The sequence below is a fragment of the Trifolium pratense genome, linkage group LG1, assembly GCF_020283565.1.
Source record: "Trifolium pratense cultivar HEN17-A07 linkage group LG1, ARS_RC_1.1, whole genome shotgun sequence".
NCBI classification, from domain to species: domain Eukaryota; kingdom Viridiplantae; phylum Streptophyta; class Magnoliopsida; order Fabales; family Fabaceae; genus Trifolium; species Trifolium pratense.
The window spans coordinates 27,694,434-27,719,461 of NC_060059.1; the positions used below are offsets into that span (position 1 = coordinate 27,694,434).

The 25,028-nt window shown below is 33.5% G+C and overlaps 4 protein-coding genes across 5 annotated transcripts; 3 read left to right on the plus strand and 1 right to left on the minus strand.

Moving 5' to 3' along the window:
- Positions 1 to 6,124: 6,124 nt before the first annotated feature.
- On the plus strand, positions 6,125 to 12,272 carry LOC123924057. Its single transcript, XM_045976827.1, has 5 exons — positions 6,125 to 6,935; positions 9,762 to 10,080; positions 10,291 to 10,502; positions 11,205 to 11,466; positions 11,739 to 12,272. Exons 2-5 carry the CDS (start codon positions 9,820 to 9,822, stop codon positions 12,033 to 12,035), a joined length of 1,032 nt encoding a protein of 343 aa, XP_045832783.1. The 5' UTR covers positions 6,125 to 6,935; positions 9,762 to 9,819; the 3' UTR covers positions 12,036 to 12,272.
- Positions 12,273 to 14,468: 2,196 nt separating this feature from the next.
- Positions 14,469 to 17,746, plus strand: LOC123902995 (protein trichome birefringence-like 36). Its single transcript, XM_045952844.1, has 5 exons — positions 14,469 to 14,908; positions 16,110 to 16,281; positions 16,358 to 16,539; positions 16,790 to 16,948; positions 17,187 to 17,746. Exons 1-5 carry the CDS (start codon positions 14,592 to 14,594, stop codon positions 17,488 to 17,490), a joined length of 1,134 nt encoding a protein of 377 aa, XP_045808800.1. The 5' UTR covers positions 14,469 to 14,591; the 3' UTR covers positions 17,491 to 17,746.
- A 691-nt stretch (positions 17,747 to 18,437) lies between these two features.
- LOC123884743 (lipoyl synthase, chloroplastic) lies at positions 18,438 to 22,653 on the minus strand. Its single transcript, XM_045933930.1, has 8 exons — positions 21,806 to 22,653; positions 20,532 to 20,695; positions 20,095 to 20,185; positions 19,842 to 19,999; positions 19,450 to 19,621; positions 19,097 to 19,207; positions 18,681 to 18,861; positions 18,438 to 18,643 (listed from the first exon to the last, which is right to left on the minus strand). Exons 1-7 carry the CDS (start codon positions 22,151 to 22,153, stop codon positions 18,775 to 18,777), a joined length of 1,131 nt encoding a protein of 376 aa, XP_045789886.1. The 5' UTR covers positions 22,154 to 22,653; the 3' UTR covers positions 18,438 to 18,643; positions 18,681 to 18,774.
- LOC123884749 (urease accessory protein D) lies at positions 22,320 to 24,900 on the plus strand. Of its 2 annotated transcripts, none has more exons than XM_045933941.1 (9): positions 22,320 to 22,459; positions 22,583 to 22,725; positions 23,016 to 23,081; positions 23,485 to 23,559; positions 23,694 to 23,738; positions 23,825 to 24,058; positions 24,213 to 24,295; positions 24,375 to 24,540; positions 24,661 to 24,900. In XM_045933941.1, exons 2-9 carry the CDS (start codon positions 22,594 to 22,596, stop codon positions 24,772 to 24,774), a joined length of 915 nt encoding a protein of 304 aa, XP_045789897.1. In that variant the 5' UTR covers positions 22,320 to 22,459; positions 22,583 to 22,593; the 3' UTR covers positions 24,775 to 24,900. The 2 variants fall into 2 exon arrangements, with proteins under 2 accessions (XP_045789897.1, XP_045789906.1); XM_045933950.1 differs by having other exon boundaries at positions 22,408 to 22,459; positions 22,586 to 22,725.
- The last annotated feature ends 128 nt before the right edge of the window (positions 24,901 to 25,028 follow it).

Genomic DNA, 25,028 nt, shown 5'->3' on the forward strand with positions numbered 1-25,028 from the left:
ACGACTGATTCAATGTCTAATTACCGACCCGAATCCGCTGAAACCGAGAAAAAAATTAATTGTTGGGTGGTAGCAGGTCGGGTCACAGGTTGACTAGATGAAATAAATTGGGATAAAATAACCAATTCACGTTCTCATATAAAATAACCAATTCACGTTCTCATATAGTGGATTATTGGGCTTAATGATTGGATCAAAATGGAAGCCCAATTCACAACATATAACCATAACATTCTCAATCAGTATAAGTACCACATTCATTATGAACTTTCGAGATTGAGAGAAAGAGAGAATGACGAATTGAAACCCTAATTTCCGCCGCCGCTATCCCTCTCCATCGACCACCTCATCTCTATCGGGATCTTTTGTTTTGAAACCCAGAAAATAAAATGTTTGTCTCAAAGATGTGTAAGTTTTCATACATTCGTTTTCTTCACTTGTTTGAAACCTTCTCTCATTTTTTTGATTCCCGTAATTCGGTTTCATTTTTTGTGTTAGGTTTGACAGACTTTTCCTATGAATATAGATCCATTGAAAGGAAGGTATATGTTTGTTTAAAGTGTTCGCTATTTTAGTTTTGGTTTTAATTTTTTTTCCCTTATAGAGTTTTAATTGTTTGTTTTGTTTTTCTTTGTATGTTGTTAACCGGTTCTCTAAAGAAGAGAAAGAGTTTGATTTCAAAGAAGGTATGTGTTTTTTTTTATTGTTAGGGTTTCGATTTTACTAGTATTTGCTATGAGAGATTAGGGATTTGCATTGAATTAGACCATCAAAACTAAAATTGGAGAATACAAACCATAAATAAAAATGAATAAACTTCAAACCTAAAATCCATTCATGTCGGTACCCATAAATTCATGAAAAATATCTTGTGACTAAAATTGCATAATAATGGAGAAAAACGAGATTTACCCTGAAATGTTGTAGTCGAACCGGGACAAAGAAGAGAGCACGTAATGTTGTTACAATATAATTTTAATGGTTACTGTTGATTAAATCATTGCAATTGATCACAATGTTAGAAAATAAGTGTTCTCATGAGGAGTCTCTCAAAGAGAATGAGGAGACCGACAAGATAAACAATCGGCAGGAGCAGTTCGAAGATGAAGATGGTAAGATTTTTTCTTTTCTTTCTTATCTCAATTATGTAAATATTGCTTAATCCTTAATTGATGTTACAGCTTGTGGAATCACTTAAAATTCCAATGTTGGTTGGAGGCAAGCAATTCTCCGAGAGTTAATTTAGACTCTGTGTGGGAATAGGCTAGGCAGTGCTAGGCTTTGCCAAGCCTGAGCCTGACCTGTCATAGGCTTATCTTTTAAGCCCAAGCCTGACCTTTTGAAAGCCTATCTGGCCTGTTAGCCTGTTTAAAAGTCTATTTCACATGAACATATTTATATAATTAATTATATTTATTTTTAAAGATACTTATGAACTAATAAACCAATGTCCTTTTGATATTTAACATGATTTTAAGACTTTGACTATATATGTTAATCATATTTCAATTCTAGTTTATAATAATACATTTATATATGTGAAAAACTAATGTAGTAATAAAAAATTATTTATATTAACTTAAATAGGCCGGTCTAGTAGGCCAAAAGACCTTTTTAATGGCCTTCAGCAGGGCCTATTTAATTAAATAGGCTTATAAAAAAATCTTGGCCTGCTCTATTTAAAGAAATAGGTTGGTCTGGCCTGAGCCTATGTAGGCTAGGCCTTAAGGCCATGTAGGTCTGACCTATTCCCACCTATAGTACAGAGGTTGCCATGCCAACATGCGTCTATTATGAAATTCAACCGAAAGTATTCCTTAATTTACGAAAGGAATTCCGGGGATTGAAGAGGGTGTGGTGAAGCTTGTAGAGCTATCCTAAAAATCCAAGGATAGTTGGAGGCAAGCGATTCTTAAGGAGGACGAAAAGGTACAATATGAGGGATGAAGAGGGCATGGTGTAGCTTGTAATGTTGTACTAAAATCCAAGGATAGTTGGAGGCAAGCGTTTCTTCGGGAGCACAAAGAGATACACTTCGGGGGCCGAAGAGGGTGTGGCGTAAAGTTATGGAGGTACCTAAAATTCCTATGGTGGCTGGAGGCAAGATCTTCAAGAGGGTGGAAGGCATTCCGAGGGTTGAAGTGGAGGTGGTAAATCTTGTGGGACTACGAAGGGTAGTTGGATGCAAGAGGAAAACTCAAACCGGGAAGCTTGCGGGTCTAGCAATGGTTGTTGGAAGCAAGTGGAGGTTGGTGTCAAGATCAATATTCATGTGAGACTTGAATTTGATCTGGTGTCTTGAATGGTAGTTCAAGGTTAGAGAGAGCAACACACTGGTTGAATAAAGTGGAGCACATTTAAGTGACTCGTATAATTGTAATGCAGAGCTATAATGGAGATATGTGGAGACATAGATGATTGTATTTCAACAACTAAGGCTGTAGAGTTGGCGTTTAAATTTGATGATGAGAATGATTTGAGTAGTTTTCCCTTGCCTAGGCAAGATGATTTCAGTAATGGGGGTCCTCCATTCTAGGTTTGTATTGTTCTTTCCTTTGTTTCCTTTTGCTGACAATAATATTTTGGTTGAGCCTAACTTAACCCTACAAAATCACCTTGTAAGCTGAGTTATGTCTATCACTTAAAACACATTTTTAGGCTATATCTTAGCCACTACCAGACTCTTAATACACTTCCTTATGCCCAGGACTAGACATTTGGAATGCTATTCGAGTGACCCAATAGTGGGTGGTCCAATGTGTCTAGGATAGATTTCGAAACCATATTAGAATATGAGTTGAGGTTAGCTCAATCCTACAAAATTAGACCTACCACGTATAAACTCATTTTCTATCAATATTTTCATCCAATGTAGGATTCTTAACTAATAATTTGTCCTTTATTAAATGACACAAAGTTTCTTACATTCTCCAATAGGAAATACCTTGGCCATAAATAATCAGCAAAGTATAGGAACGCTAATATCATCTTACATTGGACTTTACTCCAAGTGCTTGTATTATATATATTCATCGCAGAGAAACCTTGGAAAAATAAGTTATTCAATAATCACCTGCTAATACTTTGGTGATAAAAAAATGTTGAAGATGAAAAAAAGTTGAATTAACAGGTGATTATTGAATAATTTATTTTTCCAAGGTTTCTCAGCGATGAATTGATATAATATAAGCACTTGGAGTAAAGTCCAGTGTAAGATGATATTAGCATTCCTAAACTTTGCTGATTATTTATGGCCAAGGTATTTCCTATCGGAGAATGTAAGAAACTTTGTGTCATTTAATAAAGAACAAAATATTAGTTAAGAATCATACATTGGATGAAAATATTGAAAGAAAATAAGTTCATACGTGGTAGGTTTTGGTTTTGTTGGACTGAGCTACCTCAACTCATATTCTAATATGGTATCAGAGTCTATACACATTGGACCACCCACTATTGGGTCGCTCGAATCACACTTCAAATGTCCAGTCCTGGGATAAGGAAGTGTATTAAGAGTCTCATAGTGGCTAAGATATAGCATAAAATGTGTTTTATATAAGTGGGAGACATAACTTAGCTTACAAGGTGGTTTTGTAGGGTTAAGTTAAGCTCAACCAAAATATTATTGTTAACAAAAGGAAACAAAGGAAAGAGCTATACACACCTGGAATTGAGGACCCCCATTACTGAAATCAACTTGCCTAGGCAAGGGAAAACTACTCAAATCATTCTCATCATCAAATTTAAACTTCAACTCTACAACCTCAGTTGTTGAAATGCAATCATCTATGTCCCCACATATCTACATTATAGCTCTGCATTACAATCATATATTAGTCACTTAAATGCGCTCCACTTTATTCAACCTTGTGGCCCAGAATAGTTTGTTTCTAGGCCACAAGGCTGAAACGCGTGTGTGTTTGCCAATTTTTTTTTGGAAAAATTAGCTTTTTGTAAGATACTTGATTTAGATTCTGTTTTATTTTAAAGCAGATTTGGTTCTAGTTTTTAGGCATATATTTTTTCTATAAATAGAGGTTGCTATTGGTATAGAAAAATAAGAGAGTAGAGATGTAGGGAGTTCAATTAAGATTTGCCGCCAACACAAGGCTAGAGTTTTAGAGAGAAACAAGGGGGTTGTCTCTAGATATAATCCTAGGGTTGGGCAAATGGTTATTGAATACATCTTGGGTAGTCTAAGCCTATGTTAGGTTGAGCGTCAGAAACAACCAAACGCACATTAATGGCATAAAAAGTGATTTTACCATGTTATTTTGTTGTTTGGGTTTTCAAAGTAAAAGTTATTTTCTATTCCAGACTCACGTTTACTAGAAGCAGCAATTAGTAGCTTCTGCGTTTCATTGAATCAATTCTAAATTTTAAGTTTTGTTTTCCAAAACCATCTTCCCTTTTTACCCTTGTCTGCCATTGTTGTTGTTCAATTGAAATAAGTCAAACATAGAACAAAACAAGGAGTGGAGGGTTTCCACTGAAATAAGTCGTACATGAAAATTGTAAAAATATCATAGCTTGTAATTGGATAGAGGAGATTTGATTTCATCTCTTGCTGGTTGGCATGTGCGATGCAGTTTCACTGTTACAAGAAGAGGAAAGTTTCTTCTTGTTTTTTTTGTCAATAAGCTGTTTTTTCTTTTTAACAATAAAGAGTAAACTATTTTTTTTTTTTTTGTAAAAGAAAGCTAATGTACTCATATAAGGATAAACACCCAATTTGTGTAATAAAAAAAATGTAAAGACCCGATATATTATATAATAACTTGAACTAAACAATGTCCATTATAGTAATTATACCTTCAAAAACAATTTTAAACTAAAATATCCAAACCACATCAATTGATAATAATCACTTTTATATTGACATATCCAATCATAACTCAATTTAACTAAATTCACTTTTAACTAGCTAAAATCAATTCTGTCAAACTCAATTCTACCAAACTCAATTATTATCACCATCAAACCAAACACATACTAAATCATTGAGTCTTTCCTTTATTGTGTTCTTTCTTCTCTCCTTTATCTTCTTTATCGTTGTTATTATTGCTTCTTATCCGCTTCATTTTGATTGTCGTTTTTTTTGCTCCACACATCAAGTATTTCATTGATGTGATTTTCGACGAATTCATAAATGTTTGTCATCACAAATTCATTCATGATAATGAGATCAACAAACATATAAATGAACTTGTTGCTTACTATGGGTGAGTGTGCGCATATAAATAAAGGTATGTATGAAAAAATTAACATCAATTTATACATACATTAGCGCAATATAAATAGGCCGGGATTTGAATTCCAAATTCCCTACTCCAAACTTAAAATGTATGAGTATCCACTAAGCCACTTGAAAAAGAAAAAAAGTAAATAAAGTTACGTGAATTTTTTTGTCCGGACTTAAAATAATTGTTATTTTAAAAAAACTATCTATTCCCAACAAAAAAATAATTTGTACGAAAAATTATTTTTATGCCAATCAATAGAAAAACCACACAGACGGGCTCGTCTGACCGCTAGTTCAAAAATTACTCTCGAAAATATTAGAATGCAATGTGTATTGTTTCTTTGCCAAGTTTCCCACATTCTCTCGAAGACTGATATACCATTAACTTTTGAAAAATGCTAATCAGTATTTTTGAAGTATTAGTTAAGAAAATTCAATATAGGAAAATTAGATTGAATTTATGTAGTCAATATTTATATATTATAAAAAATGTTATTTTCAATACAAAATTTTCTTTTCAGGACACTAATGCATGATTCTTAATTTTTATTGTACTATCTGATTAATATTATTTGTATGACGTTCAAATCTTTATTTTTGTGTATACTATAGGAATATCAAATATTAATGATAATTTTGTATATATTAATGATAATTTAGTAAAAGTACTATTACCTCAAACTACTAGGTTTGATCTAGTAATGAGAGATTTGAGTGGTATATGTCATACCCAATTTTTGACCTAAGATCCCACCTCATATTCTCATCTTTGGATTCCATGCATCCCTAACAAAAATCCAAAAATATGTCAAATTAGGTAAATTTTTATTTTAATGACCATTATTTTTTTCCTTTTCCTTTTATTAATATTATTATTATAATAAAAAAAAGAAAAGGGAGAACACGCAAAACAGCAGCGAGCACGCATTCCTCTCCCCTGTTTCAGCTTTCTCCATTCCTCCCATGCTTGGTCAGTTTTGTTCCATCACTTTTCACTAACCCTAACCAAATTCCACACGCAAAGGCAATCAGAAAAGAACAACAGTACCATTCCTTCAACTTTTCATGACTTTTTCTTCACTAAACTCACACTCTAACATAAAGCACAAATCAATTCATTCTTTCTTTGCAATACCAAATTTTCTTCCAAACCTCACTTCAATCAACACTCAAAATTATCCATTGAACATAAGCCTTCATCAACAAATCTATAAATGAGAAACCAAATCAGAACAAAAGGGGAGAAAAATGGAAGAAAAGAACAAGAGAAACACAGGAAATTGGGGGGAGTGAAATTGAAAACAAAAACAGAGAGGCAAAAACAAAACAAACACATCAGTAGCAAAATCCCATTTTCACCGATAATCTCCTTTGAACCTCATCACCATATTCGACCATTAATCTTCCATCTTTCACTCAACCTCCACCATCTCCAAACACAACCAATTTCGACAAGCCTCAGCAACCACATCACCGGACCACCACCGAACAAACAGAATAGAGATAAGAAACAGAGGAAGGAAAAGAAACCGCCGCCGCTATTCCACCGAACCTCCGCCACTACCGAATCCCATCCAACACCACACACCACGGTGAATCCCGCTCACTGCTGCTGTCGCTATTTTCAGACGACCACCGCATCCAGTCGCCGGCGTCTCTCTCGCCGCCGATCTCCCTCGCCGCTGCAGTCTCGGTTCACTCTATCTCTCTCATTTTTTTTTTCATATGCGTTTTATCTGTGCTGTTTCAATCCCATTTTTAAGTTGTTTTATTTATGGCAAATGCTAAATAGTGTTTTCGGGGCACTCTTTAAGTCCTTAAATAATAAGTTTTTTATAGAATTTTTATGAGAATGCGTAAAGTCAACTTATTGAAAATTGTAGTGTTTAACTTTTTGAATAAAAAGTTTCTTTAAATAGAATGTTTAAAGAGTGCCCGGGGACGTGCCCCGGGGACACTCGTTAGCAAGACCCTTTATTTATTCTATTCTCTTTTCTTTTGGGCTGATGTGTTAATATGAACTCTAATCCATTTATCTTTTTGCACCCATTGATTTGCTAATAATAACTAAAAACACAAAAAACACCAATTTTAATTTCTTTTCTTTTGAATAAAAAATGACAAAATACAAAAAATATCTCTTTTGTTAGTTTAATTTAATTTTGTCTAAATTCAAGGGAATGAATTGTTTCTGTCATTGTGTAATTCTTGTTTGCTTACATGTTTATTTGTCTATCTTTGTATTTTTAGACATTTAAAATATAAAACCCTAAACATTCAAAAAAAACCAATCTTCAAAAAAAGAATCTTATTTTAAGAAACCTTGACTTTCGTCAAGAGATTTTCAACTTTTTTTCAATAAATGCTTTAACACACTTAAGCATATTCAAATATTTTCAAAAGAATAAAAAATACAAAAACTCACCCAAACCTTTTTGCCATTTGGCTTTTGACTTTAAAACTTTTCTCAAAGAGTTTAGACATGAGTCATCTATGGTTGAAAACTCAAATTCCCCATAACATTTAATCAAAAGATATTGATTCTTTTCCACCTAGTAGAGTTAGTGGCATACTTGTTGATTTTATATCCAAGTTGGAGCCCTTCCCTATTGTGAAGCAAAAATCTATTGTCATCATGTTTGTGGTGGATTAAAGGAGTTTTAACTTAAGATGACAACTTGTCTCTTCTCCTAAAAACAATCAAACAAACCACTTTATTATTTTTACCCCGAACTACGAGGTTTTGATCCTTCATTGGGACGTAGGCATGAGACTTTCAAGTCTTTCCAAATCAAAATTAATAAAAAAAATATTTCTTTCCTCATCTCCCCAATCATTTACAAGCAAACAATTTTAGCCAAAACATATATATTGCAAGAGGTTCCTATAGAGTACTATAGATGCTTAGGGTGCTAATACCTTCCCTTTGCATAATCAACCCCCGTACCTTGATCTCTTATTGCATTGTTTATTGCTTTATTGCTTCTTTAGTTTTGCATGTTTATTTGTGGGTTTTATTCGATCTTTTCCCTTTCCCTTGGATAAATTAAAGTTCGGTGGTGACTTCTTATTTTGCGAGTCAAAGTCTAATCAATAGCTTTGATCTCCGAAAATCACCGCGACAGTATACATGATGTCCTAGACTCGATCCTCATTGTCAACATTGTAAACAAAAAAAGTGTTATTACCTCTCCTTTTTCTTTTGCGGAATTATCTCTATATTTATTAAATTTTTTTAATATGTGAAATTGACAAATGGGTTACACAAGAAAAATCAACTGTTTTCATCCCACTTAATTTAATACTTCCGATCTCTTTTATAAGAAGTAAAACAAAAAAATTACAAAGATTAAGGAAACACATTATAAATAGTTATTTTTATTCAATACTCATATACATTTAAATTTATTCTAACTTTTTATTGCTTTAAATTTATACTTTGTTTGGTTCGAGGTAGATGGAGGGGAAGTGAGAGGGTAATCTTGACCAAAAAATGTTTCTTTTTATTAATTTTTTTTAAAAAAAGTTTTTTATTCTTGAAAAAAAAATTTAAAAAAATTTTAAATTGGTAAAGGGAATATTTGTTTTTGTTTTTAAATTTTGTTTTTTTTTCGAGAATAAAAAGGTATTTTTTTTAAAAAAAATGATTTACTAAAAAGAAATCATTTTTTGTCAAGATTACCCCCTCACCTACCTCGAACATTTCTATTTTTGTTTACAATGTTTTAGGATTTTCTTTTTATTTAGATATATGATCCAATTTTTTTTTTTGTTGACAATATAATGTTATTTAATTACTTTTAATTCTACTAACTTACTTATTTTTAATATTCTCTTTCATAATAAATAAGAAAATAAGTGAAATTAAACATTTAATACATTTGAAAATTGATCAAAATTTCGTATAAAAATAACCAACAAAATTTTCAGTTTTGTTTCATATAAAAAGGACGGGAGGAAGAAATGGTATATAAAAGATGCCCTTCATTTAATGTCCAATTGCTTAATGCAATTAAATGAGACGAGGTGTAGTTTAGGGAGATATTTTTAAATGATCACGTCAACAAATAATTTACTTTCTTTACATTTGGTCATATAGTCACCAAAAGTGAAATAAATACTTAAAAAAATAATTAAATAATATTTATTTTTCAAATTATTAAATAATGTAATATTTTTTGTGAGTGTGACCAAATATAATTTTTTTGGTCATGTGACCATCTAAGAATATCTCGTACTTTAGGTAATAAAGTTGAATTTTTAATATCTGAATACATAATTAGTTTGACACCTATGGATTCTACGAGACTCTATTGATTAGTCTATGTAATTACTTACAGAGATATCCGGTCTATGCAAAAAAAATTATCACTTTTTTACGAAGTAATTAATTTTGGTACGAAGTCATCGCTGCTAATAAATAATTATCTTTTTTTTTTTATTTATAAATAATTATCTTTAATAATTGTTTAAGTTGTTAGCTTTGCTTATATTTAGCATGTTATGTTCACTTGAGCAGGTGAGAGTGTTGGCAGTGACATAATTTTTTATAGTCTCTCTACTTTTCAACCAAGAAAATGTTGACAAAAATTGCTTCAATTTTCTTGATTGGAATTTTGGCTTTATCATATCAAGCCATTATACCACCACCACCAAGAACATGTGGTTTACCAGGTGGTCCACCTATAACAGCACCAAGAATAAAGCTCAGAGATGGAAGACACTTAGCCTACAAAGAATATGGTGTTCCAAGACAATTAGCCAACCACAAGATTATATTCATACATGGCTTTGGTTCATGCAGACATGATACAGTGATTGCAACAAACGTTCCATCGGTAATAATTAAAGTTGCATACTCCCTCCAGATACATCTGGACTACTTTTTAGATTCATTGAAAAACTGATATATCTGGACCAGATACATCAGTTCTCTATTGAACTTAAAAAGTGAATTTTTGTTTATAATAGTACCGGAGAGAGTATTCACCTTGTTTTGGTTAATTTTTCCTTCCATTTGTTGATTTTTATTATTTTAATATTTTCAGGGGTTGCTTGAGGAATTGGGAGTATATATAGTGTCATTTGATAGACCAGGGTATGGAGAAAGTGATGCTGATCCTAAAAGAAGTGTGAAAAGTTTAGCTCTTGATGTTGAGGATCTTGCAGATAAGCTGGAATTAGGATCTAAGTTTTATGTCATGGGATTTTCTATGGGAGGACAAGCTGTTTGGGGTTGCCTCAGATTCATTCCTCATAGGTAACACCATTAATGCTCCTTATTTTCTGCTATATCAGAGACCACACATTTTTTGCTGTTGATATTATGGTAGACCATAGTACTATGCCATACCATAGGTTTGGTATTATGTTAAATTATTATAGTCAAACATTTGGTGCAAAATAGTAGTATTAGTTTTAGCCTTTTAAGTCCATCCTAAAATGTAATTCAACATCAATGATAATGACACTTCATAAAAAACTACAAGAATGAAAGAATTAAAATATTATTTGAGTTAAAATAAGAGACTAGAAATGCAATTATGTCAATTTTAGAATATCTATGCATAAAATTTAACCTAAATATTCAAAATCGTATTAAAAGTAAATTAATCTAATTAAAATTCATTTCTTATGTCCCGTAAGTGTAACTCAGTTGAGAACTACAAAAGATATTATTGGAGGGGAGGGCCGGCCCTGAGCTTAGGCCAAGAGTGCCATAGGACCCAATATTTTAGGGGACCAATTTTATAAGGGTCTTGTTAACATGTGCCCTAAGGGCACATGTTAAGATATCTCAATATAGAATTTCCATTTTTGCTTCCTTAACATGTGCCTTAAGGGCACATGTTAACATTATCCATTTTATAATAGTGCTATAAAAAATTTTACTTGAGATCATCAATGTAACAAGGTAGATATAAAAACATAGACAAAATGACCCTGGATTTTATGATAACAGACTTGCAGGGGCAACATTATTGACTCCGGTGATAAACTATTGGTGGCATGGGCTTCCTTCAAACATGTCCACAAAGGTCTATTATGACCAACCTACACAAGACCAATGGGCAGTTAGAGTTGCTCATTATGTTCCATGGCTTACATTTTGGTGGTTTACTCAAAACTGGTTTCCTACTTCAAGTGTAGTACAAGGCAATCCTGCTATTTTCTCTCCCCAAGATTTATCCATTATTTCCAACTTCGATAAAAATGAACATAAGGTACATACATACATACTGCACCTATGAAGCACGGACACAGATACCAGACACGACATGGACACTGATAATATTTGAGAAAATGATTTAATTTAGTGTAATCATAAGTGTCAGTGTCATGTTGGTGTCTGACACCGCAACACGGCTAACCTGAGAAGTGTCTGTGCTTTATTGGTACTGCACTCATTTTACATTAATTGTTATATGCAAAATGACCACAATATAATCAACTTTAACTCCATTTAATGGCATCATTCTTTAAATTTTTAATGCAGTCACAGGTGAAACAACAAGGTGAGCATGAATCTATATGCCGTGACGCGATGATTGGATTTGGAAGTTGGGATTTTGATCCACTTGATCTTGACAACCCTTTCCCAGATAATACAACCCAAGTTCATCTATGGCAAGGTGCTGATGATCGGCTTGTCCCCGCTACGCTGCAACGCTATATTGTTCAAAAACTTCCATGGATTCAATACCATGAAGTGCCAGGTGCTGGACACTTGTTTCCATATATTGAGGAAGTGAGTGCAGCTATCATCAAAACACAATTGATGGATACAAAATAGTGTACCAAGTTAAGCTACCATTGTTACTTTTGTAGTGTTTAAGGCTTGTTAATTTGTTTTAGATTCTTGGTGTTTTGATCCCTTTAAAAGTGCAAATTGGAAGTGGTATTTAACTGTTTACACTTACCAAAATTTGAAACAAACATGCACTAAAGTTAAACTTAAGACATGAACCTATTTTGTGTTTCAACTATGTTGTTTGATCATTGAAATTCTGACACTGTATGAGTTTATCTTTTCTCTCTTCTACTTTTTATCTTTTACACTTTAAGCACATTTTAAAAACACACACAAGAAGCAAAGGACATACCGTATTTGACATCAATATTTTGATGTTCGAACATCATTTCTTTTAGCGTTAGCAATCTTATACTGTGCATTTATATTCCAATATTGCATAATTAATTAATATGCTCAACTAAATATAAAGTTGTTTCCATCAGGTGAAAGTTTGCTAATTAGTATTGACACCAACCAGCTTATAACTTTATAAGTAAATATACACTTTTGGGTTACTGTGCATATCCATATCCGTAATGAAAGTTTTTGTTACTTGGGAGGAAAGGAAGCATGACAATGGATTGACAAGATGAAGATGGATAGTTTCAAAGTCTTCGGTACATTCGTGAGACGGAGGTGTGAGGTTGTAAAGGGGCCATTATAAAATCTAGGTTTCTCTGGGTCAATGTCTAAACAATATAGCACTTTCAAACTCCATTAATTAAACAAACATCTTAACAAAACAGTAACAGAGAAGGATAAAGAAATCAAACCCAGATGACATATATTGGTTGCCCTCGTCGTCTGCCTCGGTCTCGTCTAATTTCAGTAGTATGTCCGGTACTCTTTATTTCTTTATCATTTTACAGCCTCTTTAGGCTCATAGGTCAAGTATTATTTGTTGATTTAGACAGTCTCTTGAAACTAAGACAGTACTATTTTGCTGTCATTAGCACAACTAGCTAGCTTGATACCTCAAAGTTTCTAATACAAGAGTGGCAAATATTTGGTGCATAGCTCTAGAAACAGTACTATTTTGAACTGATAATTGCATGACCTAATTACCAAGTTGCTGACATGCCTCATGCCTTGGATTTTCAACTATGATTTTCACAAGGAGCTAAAGAATGACTTCTGCACCATACACCACTTGAACCACTCATTCATGTTAGACATGGCCAAGAAACAAATCAACTAGGATTTCACAAGGGCTCAAGTGCCTCATGCCTGTTCCCTTTTTGCTTCCCAAGTTGCTGATATATTTACTAAGGCCTCTAACCCAAAATTATTGCATGACCTACTTACCAAGCTTGGGTTGGTGGACATTTTCCACTCTCTATCTTGTGGGGGTAATAGATGAAGAAATTGAAGACAAGTCAAAGCAGAGTCAACACTAGTCCCTTTTAATATGTGTCATATTCTATTAGGAGATTGTTAGTTTGTTATGCCATGCTGGCATTCAGCTATGGTTTTAGATCATTACTTTACTCTTTTCTTGCTTTGTATAAATACAATCTGTATTTACTTTATTTCATATATTTAGAATCATAAATTTTTCTTCATCTCTGAGATTCTTGGATCATGAGATCCACCGAGAGTTGTATATGTTTCTAAGGCTCTGAATTTTATAAGACTGTTTGAGAAAATTTATGAAATCAACTTATGAAAATTGTCATAAGTTCCCTAACATGGCTTATGAAAATAGTTCGTAAAATATATAAGTACAATTAATTTATCTATATTTTATCTTTTTCTATAAAAAATTTCTTAAAACAAAATCTTTTGCCATAAAAATAGCTTATGTAAGCTTATACATAAGCATTATCATGATAAGCGCATGTGCTATTAGCTATTTATCCAAACTTGCCCCTGAGACTTAAATTTAGGTTTAAATATAATATTACTCCCTGCAATTATAGCGTGTATTGGTTTTAGTCCCTATAATTTTATTTGTTTGGATTCGGTCCCTGTAAAAACAATTGTTTTTAGTCTCTGAAGTCACCTTATTGGACCATGTGGCGCTATGTGTCTCTGAAGTCACCTGTCCTTATTGGATTCGGTCCCTGTAAGTTGTAAAACCATCAATTTTTAAATTTACAGGGATTAAAATTAAAAAATACTATATTTGCAAAGCTTAAATTTAATAGCTATTGATTATAGAAAATGTATTGTGTGTATAATCTTATACCGAAGGAAAGAAAAAACAAGTCATCTACACTAAAAAGTACTATATACTGTTAATGTTAAACCAAATTAAAATGAACAATATTGGCACCAATCATACCAACCAAACACACACCTACTTATTCTATTTTAAGGATCAATTTAATCATGAAAGAGAGTAAAAGGTGTCTGAAAAAAAGGTAACATAAAGAAAAAGATGATATATATGAATTACTACTACAGTGTCAGCAATGGCATTAAATACAAGTAACATATATCAACTGGTCCACCACCACCCCGTAACTCATGCCTTAATGAAACACTTTACTTCAAACACCAACCCTTTCAACTCTACAAATCCCTTCTCTCCCTTATTTGACACACTTCACTTCAATGGCAACACTAATCACTCATTTGCTTTCTTGTATCTTGTTGTTCAGCTTCTTTCACTGCACATTGTGTCTTCTTAACCCTGAAGATGAGGTTGGCTTTCTAGTTGAACCTGATGGTTTTAACATGGTTCAAAGGAATAGAGATTCTAGCAAGATATGTGACTTTTCAGTTGGGAAATGGGTTTATGATGAATCTTACCCTCTTTATGATCCTAACTGTCCTTATCTCAGTACTGCAGTTACTTGTCAAAAGAATGGTAGGCCAGATTCTGATTATGAGAAGTGGAAATGGAAGCCAAATGGTTGTTCCATCCCAAGGTGTGTTCACAATATTGCCACCCTTTTATTTTCTTCTATATACACTCATTTATTCAATATTTATTTATCTTGTTATATTTAGAATATCAAAATGATTCATGGAAACCAATTTTCCCTGCATTAATTTAACAATGCAAAGTTGTAGTTAATTTAGTTAAGTATTATATGGTTAATTTGTTATTTGTTGGTATTTAACCCTCTGGTTCCTAGGGTAAGGAGCCCCAGTAATCTAGAGTTCGGCCACGAGGTAAGTAAAGTCTGGCCAAGAATTGTTCCCACCAGGAATCGAACTCGGATTCGCCCTAGGGGGAGCTCTTTAACCACTTGAGCCCAATGTCTTGGTTATTATACGGTAAACATTGGTTATTGAAAATTGTGAAATTGTAGTTTAATAAACAACAATTTTGACAGTGAATTGAATCAATCATCTACTTAACAAAATTAATCACAGTTTTGAATGTGATTAACTAGGTGTCTTAGGTGTAGGAAAAAAATGGGTGTCTAAGACTGAATATCATTACCATGGTTAGGCACAGAGAATTGAAATTTCAATAGTTAGTATACCTTGCATCCATTTACTTGATAAACAAAGTTTTATAAACTTAGTTGGACTTTTTAGTTAATTGGTTTGAGTATTTACTTTTCACAAGCAGAGAGTAATATATTATGTATTTGTTACTGTGATTTGTGGCACTCTTGTCACCTTTTATTTTTATCTATGTTATTCTTTATCAACTTTGAGTAGGAGAGTGGAATATGGAATGTTACTTCACCTTAACATTTCATTGATCTCAATTAACCCCATCTCCTACATGTAAAACTTCCACAGATATGTTAAGTTGTGCATAATGAGGTCGTAAATGGAATAAATGATCAAATTCATCCTAAAAATTGTAAATGTTGGTCATTTTAGTCCTTGAATTTCGTGAATAGACAACTACGTCCGCAAATTTTTAACACATCAATCCTTTTGGCCCCTCAAGTGTTTTTGTTAAAGAGTATGAGCTAGACGTTAATTGCATACGTGACATCCTACATTGACTCCGCATCATTGCAAAGTCACAAGGACCATTTTCATGACTAAAATGACCGTCATTTACGAAATCAAGAACCATGTTTGTATTTATGTAAATGGCTTTCAATACTTTGGTATATGAACAAACTCCTTCTTATAAACTTAACTTGTTCATCACTTGTACAGATTTGATGCACTAAGGTTTCTTGGAAAAATGAGAAGGAAGAGAATAATGTTGGTAGGTGATTCAATAATGAGAAATCAGTGGGAATCTTTAGTATGTTTAGTGCAAGGTGTAATACCAACTGGTAGAAAAAGGGTGACTTATAATGGACCTGCAATGGCCTTCCATGCTATGGTAATAAACACATTCATCAGACATATTATTTTTTCTTTCTATGTAAAATTATTGACCTCATAATTTTCTCATGAAGGATTTTGAGACATCGATTGAGTTTTTCTGGGCACCACTGTTAGTAGAACTGAAGAAAAGTCCAGAAAACAAGAGAGTTTTACATTTGGATTTGATTGAAGAAAATGCAAAGTCTTGGAGAGGAGTTGATATCCTTGTATTTGATTCAGCTAATTGGTGGACTCGCTCTGATAAAACAAGCTCGTAAGAAAGTTTATTCATCAAACTGTTTTTATTAGTATCATAGAAAACTTTTGAAAATAAGCTGAAAGTGAAAACAGATAATGAACCAAGGTCAAATAAGTTTTCATAAGCTATTTTCATAAACCCTCTCAAACAGTCGCACAAGTGCTTATACCGACAGATAATGTCAAATACGTCTATCCAAAGAAGCTTAATCTTAAATTTTGAATGAATGTTTCACATTTATATGCTTCTTTCTTGACTAGTACAGGTGGGATTACTACATGGTGGGCAATAATCTGATAAAAAACATGAATCCTATGGTTGCTTATCAGAAAGGACTCAGTACATGGGCAAGGTGGGTGGATCTAAATCTAGACCCTCAAAAAACCAAGGTCATTTTCAGAAGTATGTCACCTCGGCATAACAGGTACTATCTATTTTTATATGCCTAAAGCTTGTTTATCTTTTTCTAAACAACAAAAACCAAGTCTTATATCCTACTAAGTGAAGTCGGCTACATGGATCAAACGACACTATAATATGCTATTAGAAATCATGTTCATAGCCAAACCAACTATTGACCTCTAAATCTTTCTTAATAGTTTTTCGCCTATAGTTTTTCTTTTGGTCTCTCACTGCCTATAGCGATTTGGTTTCTTGTGCAGAGAAAATGGTTGGAAATGCTACAATCAGAAACAGCCTATACCGTTTCTCAGCCTTCAACAACAAGCTCCTGAACCTTTGGTTGTGCTCCAAGGAGTGCTGAAGAAAATGAGGTTTCCAATATACCTGCAAGATATTACGACGATGACTGTCTTACGCAGAGATGGACATCCTTCAGTGTATAGGAAGGCAACACACCAAGACGAGAAACAAAAACAAGGAATAGGCCATTCCTCTGATTGCAGTCATTGGTGTCTCCCTGGTGTGCCTGATATTTGGAATGAGATGTTGAGTGTACTACTTTGAGTGTAGTAGAATGTAACGTTAATATGTTTTGGTTCCTATACTCGCTTTTTAGTTCTTAAATCACAAAACCGCATGCTATTAGTCTTTTTTAGCTTACTAGTACCTGTTGAGTTTGCATTTTCCTCTTTCATTGTGATTCCATCTATTCCCATATGTGGTAAGTTACTTGTTTGCAAACATTATTTTATCATTTTCAGTAACTATCTTCTGCAAATTTATTTTTGGCGAGTTGAAGAATGTGCGGTTGGGAAAGACAGAGGCAATGTTGTGTGTAAAAATACGTTTCTTTCTTTTTGTCTTCAACAAATCTAGATAATTTGATTAAATCTAATGGTATATTTCTTATGCTCCGCCGGTGAGGGATTTTAATGAGCTCTCACCTTAGAAGTCGCCATATATTGAAACACATGTGTTGATTCTTAGAAACATAAGGGGAAAAAAAAGAAAATAAATAATTAACATTAAAAAAACCTGAAAAATAAGCGCATGAGAGAGTGAAATGCTAACCAAATGAGTGAAAATCAAAAGGGAGCAACAAGATGGCTCTAAAAAGAAGCTTTTGGAGCTGTTGCAGTTGTAATAATGTTGTTGGCTAAAAGTACAAAAGCAGATATGCATACCATAATATAATAGAGAAAAGTAACAGCACAAATTCCAGACATCCACCATTTCCTCCTTTGATTTTGTGGCTTTTGATTTTGAGAAATTTTACACAGATGAAAGAATCCAACCAAAAAGAAACCAAGGAGCAACAATAGTGGAAAAAAGAGGCAAAAACAATTACAAATTTGCCATATTTTAGATGTTAATTATCAGCTACGTTTAATTTTTCAAAATTATTATCATCATTATTATTAATTAATATTAGTTTGAATTCTATATTTCAAACATACAAAAGAAGAAAATATAGAGGCGCCGAAAAGAAAAACAAATTTGTACATGAGAAGTGTGACAAAAATATTAATTAGTTTACAACACAAGTCTATCCACTATTATCGTATTGAAAATAGAACTATAAATATCTCTAAATCATATGTGATAATGAGTTATGAATGAATCAAATAGAATTTCTTACTGAATTAGTTAATATAGTTGACTAAAATTAAAAAATCTGTATGTCTTTGCTCCAAAGCAATAGAAGACACTTGTATATTTGGATCCAAAAAAAAAAAAAGAAGACACTTGTATATAGCTGATCATCTTTTTGTGCAGGAATTGCAAAAGCAGCGAAAATCTCATCGTCTCTTGCGGCTTGCTATATATCCATAATCACATAGCGAAGAGTTACAACGATGACCCATTTGCATTCTTGGTATTTTCTCTTACCATTGTCTGGACAAACAGCTCCCCAGCTCGGTATGAAGATCGTACCTTCACAACACAATTATAGGGCTCACGATCAAAACGACGGAAGTTCAATAATGACAACAATCAATATGTTTGAACAATCTATCCATCAAGATGGTTTATCCAAGAGGACAGTTAGAGGCACAGTGCACATTGTTTTAGTCTATTTAGATAAATTTGTTGTTTAATTGCATTGCATAAGGTCATATACCAAAAGAAGGGATGCAATGACATTTTAATGCGTCTGTAAAGAGCTTACCAGTGGGCCGCTGGCTACATAACGAAAACCGATAGACTCTCCATATTCTTTCCAAAAATCAAACTTCTCAGGCGTAACATACTCTTTGACAGTCAAATGCAAAGGAGTCGGCTACAACAATAACATTTTTATTAAATTACATACAATCCACAACAATGAATCAATAGGCCATAAATTTAATTAAACAGTCAGTAGGCCATAAATTAAATGAAACATGAAATATATAGTAAGATGGTGTGAATGATTAGTAGCATCATCTCTAATCATGCACTGAATATTCAAGTTCATTTTCTAAGGTTACGAGAAGAATGCAAGGGAAGAACCAAAGCACTTCACAATTCACATAAGCTTACCTGCAAATACTGACCAAGAGTCAGAATATCTACATTTATGGCCCTCAAATCCATCATTGTTTGCTTCACCTCATCATCAGATTCTCCAAGTCCCAACATTATCGAAGATTTTGTTATCATGCCCTCTTTGCTTTGTTTTGCATGGTTTAGAACCGATAAGCTTTGTTCGTACCTGCAACCATACTACACATAAGAAATGGAACTAATGATGATTCGGAATGGAGAAAAGCATGCGTAAGAAAACAGAAGGTAAGTTTTAAACCATGTTCCATTATACTAGTAGGGATATTAATATTGAAGAATGAGGTAACTGTAATTTATAACTCAAATAACAAATGAGTCTGATTTTTAGGGTTCTCTGGCAAAGTAGTTGAATCAGCATTTCAACTTACCCAGCCCTTGGATCTCTAACAAGTCTTTGAAGCCGTTTGACTGTCTCAATGTTGTGAGCAAAGACATCTAAACCTGAGTGAACCAGAGTTTCTACAGCCTTAAGATCTCCCCGAAAATCAGAGGTTAAACACTCAACCATGATCTCAGGTTTGAGATTCTGCAAAAGTAATAAGAAAATGTTATACTCACAATTTGCATTGTATGCTTTCTGTAAAATGAATTTTTAAACAATAAAACTATATATCAATGCACCTTCATAGCTTTCACAGTTTGTGCGAAATGCCCACTTCCTCCATCAGGTATATCATCACGATCCACACTTGTTATGACAATATAATCCACCCTGAAAAATTAGGAACTTGTAAGTAATAAGGTATTACAATTACAACCGCAACCAAGCCTTATTTCATTAGGTGAGATCAGTTATAACGACCAATCAATGTCGTTAACAGGGAATTGGATGCAAGAAAAATCGTATGGAGAATGTCATATAGCCGTGTAAGAATTGAAGGTTGCACAGTGTGTGTGTGTGTGTGTGTGTGTGTGTGTGTGTGTGCACACGTGTGCGCGCCTCTGCGGATTGTTAAATCATGTCAGACCCATTACGCAGGAATTAATGTGTTGTTCGTGTGAAGATTGTTAAATCATGCTCCAACTCATTATAACATATTAGCATGTAATATACGCACCCCCAACTGGCAATGGCCTTGGCAGTATTTTCCGGCTCCATAGGATCAGGAGGTGCTGGGTTTCTGCTGGTCTTTACAGCACAAAATCTACATCCACGAGTGCAAGTATCCCCAAGAACCATGATTGTGGCAGTTGCAATACCATCTTCGCCTCCATTCCAACACTGTCCATCAGAATGTAAAGGTTGAGTTGAAACTATTTAGACTCAAACATATAAATAGGAAATAATTGTAATCAAATACATTTAAATAGTTCTCTTTCTATTTTGATTCAAAATTAAACATTGTATTAAATGATACTACATAATGCAAAGTAATGTGAAATATATAATATAATTAAGACCAATCATACCATAAAGCTATGATCAAATATTAAACAAAAGCAATGTAAGCAGTCTCTGTCACCCGTAACCCCTAAGTTATAATCAAATATTAAGGAAGTATGTAAATGCTCATACCAACAACACTGAATCAGACAACAAACACGACACTGACACAAACACACTGACATAGACACCGATAATAGTTTTAAGAAATAGAAGTCATTTTTTTAAGCATTTTTTTAAAACATCAAAATATATTAAAATTCAACAAGAGCACAAGAAGTACTAATGGAGCAAAAGAGTATAATTCCTGTTAAAACACACGCCATTCCAATGCAGACCAGAAAATAAAACAACTTGACAGCTATCAGAACCAAAACAGATAGCCACAAAAACCTGACCAACAAAACCTCAGCATCACAGAGAGAAAACACAGAACAAAATCGGAACAGAACCTCAACCAGGAATTACACAGTTTCTATCGATTATTGGGTTTTTGTAGGTGTCATGTTACCGACACTACATTATACATGTTAGACACCGGACACGCCATCAATCTAAAGCGTCTTTGCTACATATCTACATGCCACTCTTTGCTTGTATCTTATAACTTTCTAGTCTGTTTACCCAAATCACTTCCTCAGCAACACATCACTAAAACAAAACAAAAAAAAACTAATAGCATAGAAATATATATGAATCAAAATGAAGCAACTATCTTCATCAAAAATCAAACTTTCAATCAACCCACTAACCAAAATCAAATTTTTAACAAACCCATCTACTAAAAACCAAAATTTCATCAAACCCACTTCATCAAAAATCAAATTTTCAAATAACCCACTAACCAAAAATCAAATTTTCAACAAACCCATCTACTAAAATCCAAAAGTTGAATAAAAAAAACCAGTAAACTGAAAAATTCAAAAAGAATAAAAGTAAAAATAGAACCTCTCCTATATTGGGACACTGTGCTTCTACACAGACAGTGTTGAGTTTCAACTGAGAAATAGATTCCTTAATTTGAGAAAACCTTTCACCCTGAGGAGCTTTCTGTCTCAACCACTCCGGCTTCTTCACATTCGGGTCTCTACCAGTAAATGGACCCAACCCACCTGGGTAAGGTCCATTCTTTTTCTCCGATTCCATCAGCTTTGGTATCGCAATAACCTCGGAAGATGCAAGAGATTGATCATTGGCTTGACATCGAAGTGTGAAAGAGGAAGGTTTTGTTGTTCCATGAAATGGTATTGTGGAGAATGAAAAAGAACAAGGTTGGAAAAGTGTTTGCTGAAACATTATTGAATTATGCAGAGGAAGAAGAAGAAAACTATGTTTTATGCATTTTGCAGTTGGTTGTTGGAGCCCAACTTTGGTTCCTCCGTCTGTTCGAATCGAAGTGTGGTTTTAGCAGCTCAACAACAAACAACAACGAAAAATTACAAAAAACAATTGTAAAAATATAAAATAAATAATAAAGGAAAGGGAATTGACAATTATGCCCTCTGCGTTCTCTTTCTTCTTCTGCCGTAAAGGAGTATTTCTCTGCTTGTTTGTTACAGTACATTACCTGGACAGCTGCTTTTTGTCTTCATCAAATCACGTGTAAGAGATTCTTCTTTTTTTTTTTTAATTAATATTTTTTTTAGGAGAATTAGTATGATGAAAAATATTACATTACTTTATTTTGATTTGTGTTGTCAACTGTGAAAATGTTTTTCAATCCAGCAGATGCAAAGATGAATAATGGCAAGGAAGAAGAAGAAAAAGAAAAGGAAATGTGTTCAGTGGTAGTTGAAAAAGTGGGAGGAAGATCATCAATCATAAGATGCTTATCAAGATATCCCCTCAAGTTCATCACACCTAATAAGGTTTTCATTTTCAACAATCATTTATTTTATTTTATTTTTGTGAATTAGTTTAGTAGCTAGAAATTCAACCCCTTTAGGTGAATAAGTGGAGAATTCCCGGGTTCAAACCCTGGCCCCTGAACATATAATTGTGATGTTTCTACCAAGTAACAACTGAGCTATGCTCACATAAACATCTTGTTTTTTTATCAGTCACCTTAAGTGCATAGTTGCATGCTTAATGATTGTTCAAAAATGTTAGTTTGGCAAGTTGGAATAACAAGGTGGTTTTTTGTTATTCATTTGTTTAGGTGGGGCCTTCCAAAATTGATGCTGTTTGGGTTTATGTTCTTAATTATGGAGGTGGAATTGTATCTGTAAGTTGCTTTCGTTTTATTTTTTATCCTGTGCTTGCTTTGTGACCATTGTCATCTGTATCTTTCGATGCATGCGAGTTGTATTTCATTTCAAAGTAAATTTGAATTCAGTCATGAATCGCGGTGTTATCTATTTTGTACAAATTCACAATGTGAAATTGTGAATTTGATTCATTCTGATGAATATAGAAACTTGAATATTGAGTAACTTTGAAGTTCCTATATGATATATTGATTATGTTTTTTGACCATGACGCCTGTTTTTACTTACAATTAAAAAGCCCATATTTTATTGATCATGTCTCTTAAATTAAAAAGAAAATATTCATTCACGGTTTGTAAAATAGGTCTTCTAATTCACAATTTCAATCGGATTTGATGATCATGCTTGTGTGGTGTGTAGGGTGATCAAATTTCATGCAATTTTTCTGTTGGAGACGATTGCACCATGGCGTTAACTACACAAGGTTCTACTAAGGTTGCCTATTTTTACCCTTTAAGTGGTTTATTTTAAACTGTGCTGTCTTCTGGAGACGATTAGCTGTTTTGTATTCACCCTGGTAAGCTCAGCTTATCTTTATGTTATTGATAATATTGTTGTTTCTTTTTTAGGTCTATAAATCTGTGGGATCTAAGTGTTCTCAACAAATATTAGAGGTAAAGACAGTGTCTTTCTATGACTTTTGGCGGGTTTATTGGTTCCTAATGACAACTAACAACAGTTAAATTCATCTGTGTAGTAGGCTAGAGTAGGAAGCAATGCGCTATTTGCCATCATTCCAGATCCTGTAACATGTTTTTCCACCGCAAGATATCATCAGAAACAAGTCTTCACCGTGTCTTCAGACTCAAATTTGGTCATTGTTGATTGGATTACTAGTGGACGCCATGAAAGTGGAGAAAAATGGGATTTTGATCTGTATAGAAGCACGAATAATATATTCTTGGATGATGGTCAACCTTTGTTTCTGGATACGGTAATAGTTTTTCTGTTCTTGGCTATGCTTGTTACCAATTTTACTTCCAAATTGCTTGAGCTTGAAAGATGTATACTTAGTTAAAATATCTTATTCTCTATTTTAACCTTGTTTTCCTTGCTATGCGATTTTTTCTTAACCTTGTCGCAAACAGATGTTACTAGAGAAAGACAAATTTGGCCGCGTAAAGGAACACATGCTGGACTACCAAGTAATTGCAATGATTGTACTCTTAGGGTGAGTGGTTTGTGTTGCCTTACTTATTATTCTAGATTAATGTGTTATGTTATTTATATGACATGCTTTATAATTTTAGGCCAAAGATGCAGTATATCCAAAATATAGTGCAAGATAATGTGAAAAGAATTATGTATGAGCAATTACACAATCCTTCTGCTGCATCGAGTCACCAAAAAAACAAGGCTGACTTTTTCACGACAAAACCAACCTTCGTGGCCTCTTGCAGTGTCTTTGGTCCTAAGGTAAACTATAAATTAGTTTCAGGGTTATTGTTTTCGTTTTCGACATATTTTGTTTATATCCACAACTTTTGGTTATTATGAGTAGTACTTAAGGTTAGAATTATGTTATTTTGTGTGCAGAAAATCGGTCTTATTGTTCGAGTGGCTTCTGTGACAACTGAATCTGTTTACAAGTTTCTTCGACAGCAATTGGCTCCATTGGAGCCAATGATCGGGGTGCCACCGTACAGGTAGAGGAAGTGTTATCTGAAGGAGCATAGTGGTTTTAATTGCAGACCTAGATTTGTATAATAAATTTTGCATTCCTTCTGTTCATGTATATTATATATTCATGATAATAAATCTCCCTTCTATTTAAAATGGTGTTTTACTTCATCTAACTGAAGCCATATTGTGAACCTTGTATAACTTCTCTTGCCATGTTGTCATAACTCTGCTGAAAAACTTGCAAATCTTGTTCATCATCATGGATACAGTAAAGCTCATTT

What these genes read in the sequence shown, in the direction of transcription:
- LOC123924057 (XM_045976827.1), top strand. Translation starts at nt 9,820, where the DNA reads ATGTTGACAAAAATTGCTTCAATTTTCTTGATTGGAATTTTGGCTTTA. An exon ending in TTGCAACAAACGTTCCATCG is followed by an intron (nt 10,081 to 10,290) that starts GTAATAATTAAA and finishes TAATATTTTCAG; the next exon opens with GGGTTGCTTGAGGAATTGGG. An exon ending in TCGATAAAAATGAACATAAG is followed by an intron (nt 11,467 to 11,738) that starts GTACATACATAC and finishes TTTTTAATGCAG; the next exon opens with TCACAGGTGAAACAACAAGG.
- LOC123902995 (XM_045952844.1), top strand. Translation starts at nt 14,592, where the DNA reads ATGGCAACACTAATCACTCATTTGCTTTCTTGTATCTTGTTGTTCAGC. An exon ending in AATGGTTGTTCCATCCCAAG is followed by an intron (nt 14,909 to 16,109) that starts GTGTGTTCACAA and finishes TCACTTGTACAG; the next exon opens with ATTTGATGCACTAAGGTTTC. An exon ending in ATGTCACCTCGGCATAACAG is followed by an intron (nt 16,949 to 17,186) that starts GTACTATCTATT and finishes TTTCTTGTGCAG; the next exon opens with AGAAAATGGTTGGAAATGCT.
- LOC123884743 (XM_045933930.1), bottom strand. Translation starts at nt 22,153, where the DNA reads ATGTTTCAGCAAACACTTTTCCAACCTTGTTCTTTTTCATTCTCCACA. An exon ending in AGTGTCCCAATATAGGAGAG is followed by an intron (nt 20,696 to 21,805) that starts GTTCTATTTTTA and finishes TCTGATGGACAG; the next exon opens with TGTTGGAATGGAGGCGAAGA. An exon ending in AAACTGTGAAAGCTATGAAG is followed by an intron (nt 20,000 to 20,094) that starts GTGCATTGATAT and finishes TTACTTTTGCAG; the next exon opens with AATCTCAAACCTGAGATCAT.
- LOC123884749 (XM_045933941.1), top strand. Translation starts at nt 22,594, where the DNA reads ATGAATAATGGCAAGGAAGAAGAAGAAAAAGAAAAGGAAATGTGTTCA. An exon ending in CTACACAAGGTTCTACTAAG is followed by an intron (nt 23,560 to 23,693) that starts GTTGCCTATTTT and finishes TTTCTTTTTTAG; the next exon opens with GTCTATAAATCTGTGGGATC. An exon ending in GCAGTGTCTTTGGTCCTAAG is followed by an intron (nt 24,541 to 24,660) that starts GTAAACTATAAA and finishes TTTTGTGTGCAG; the next exon opens with AAAATCGGTCTTATTGTTCG.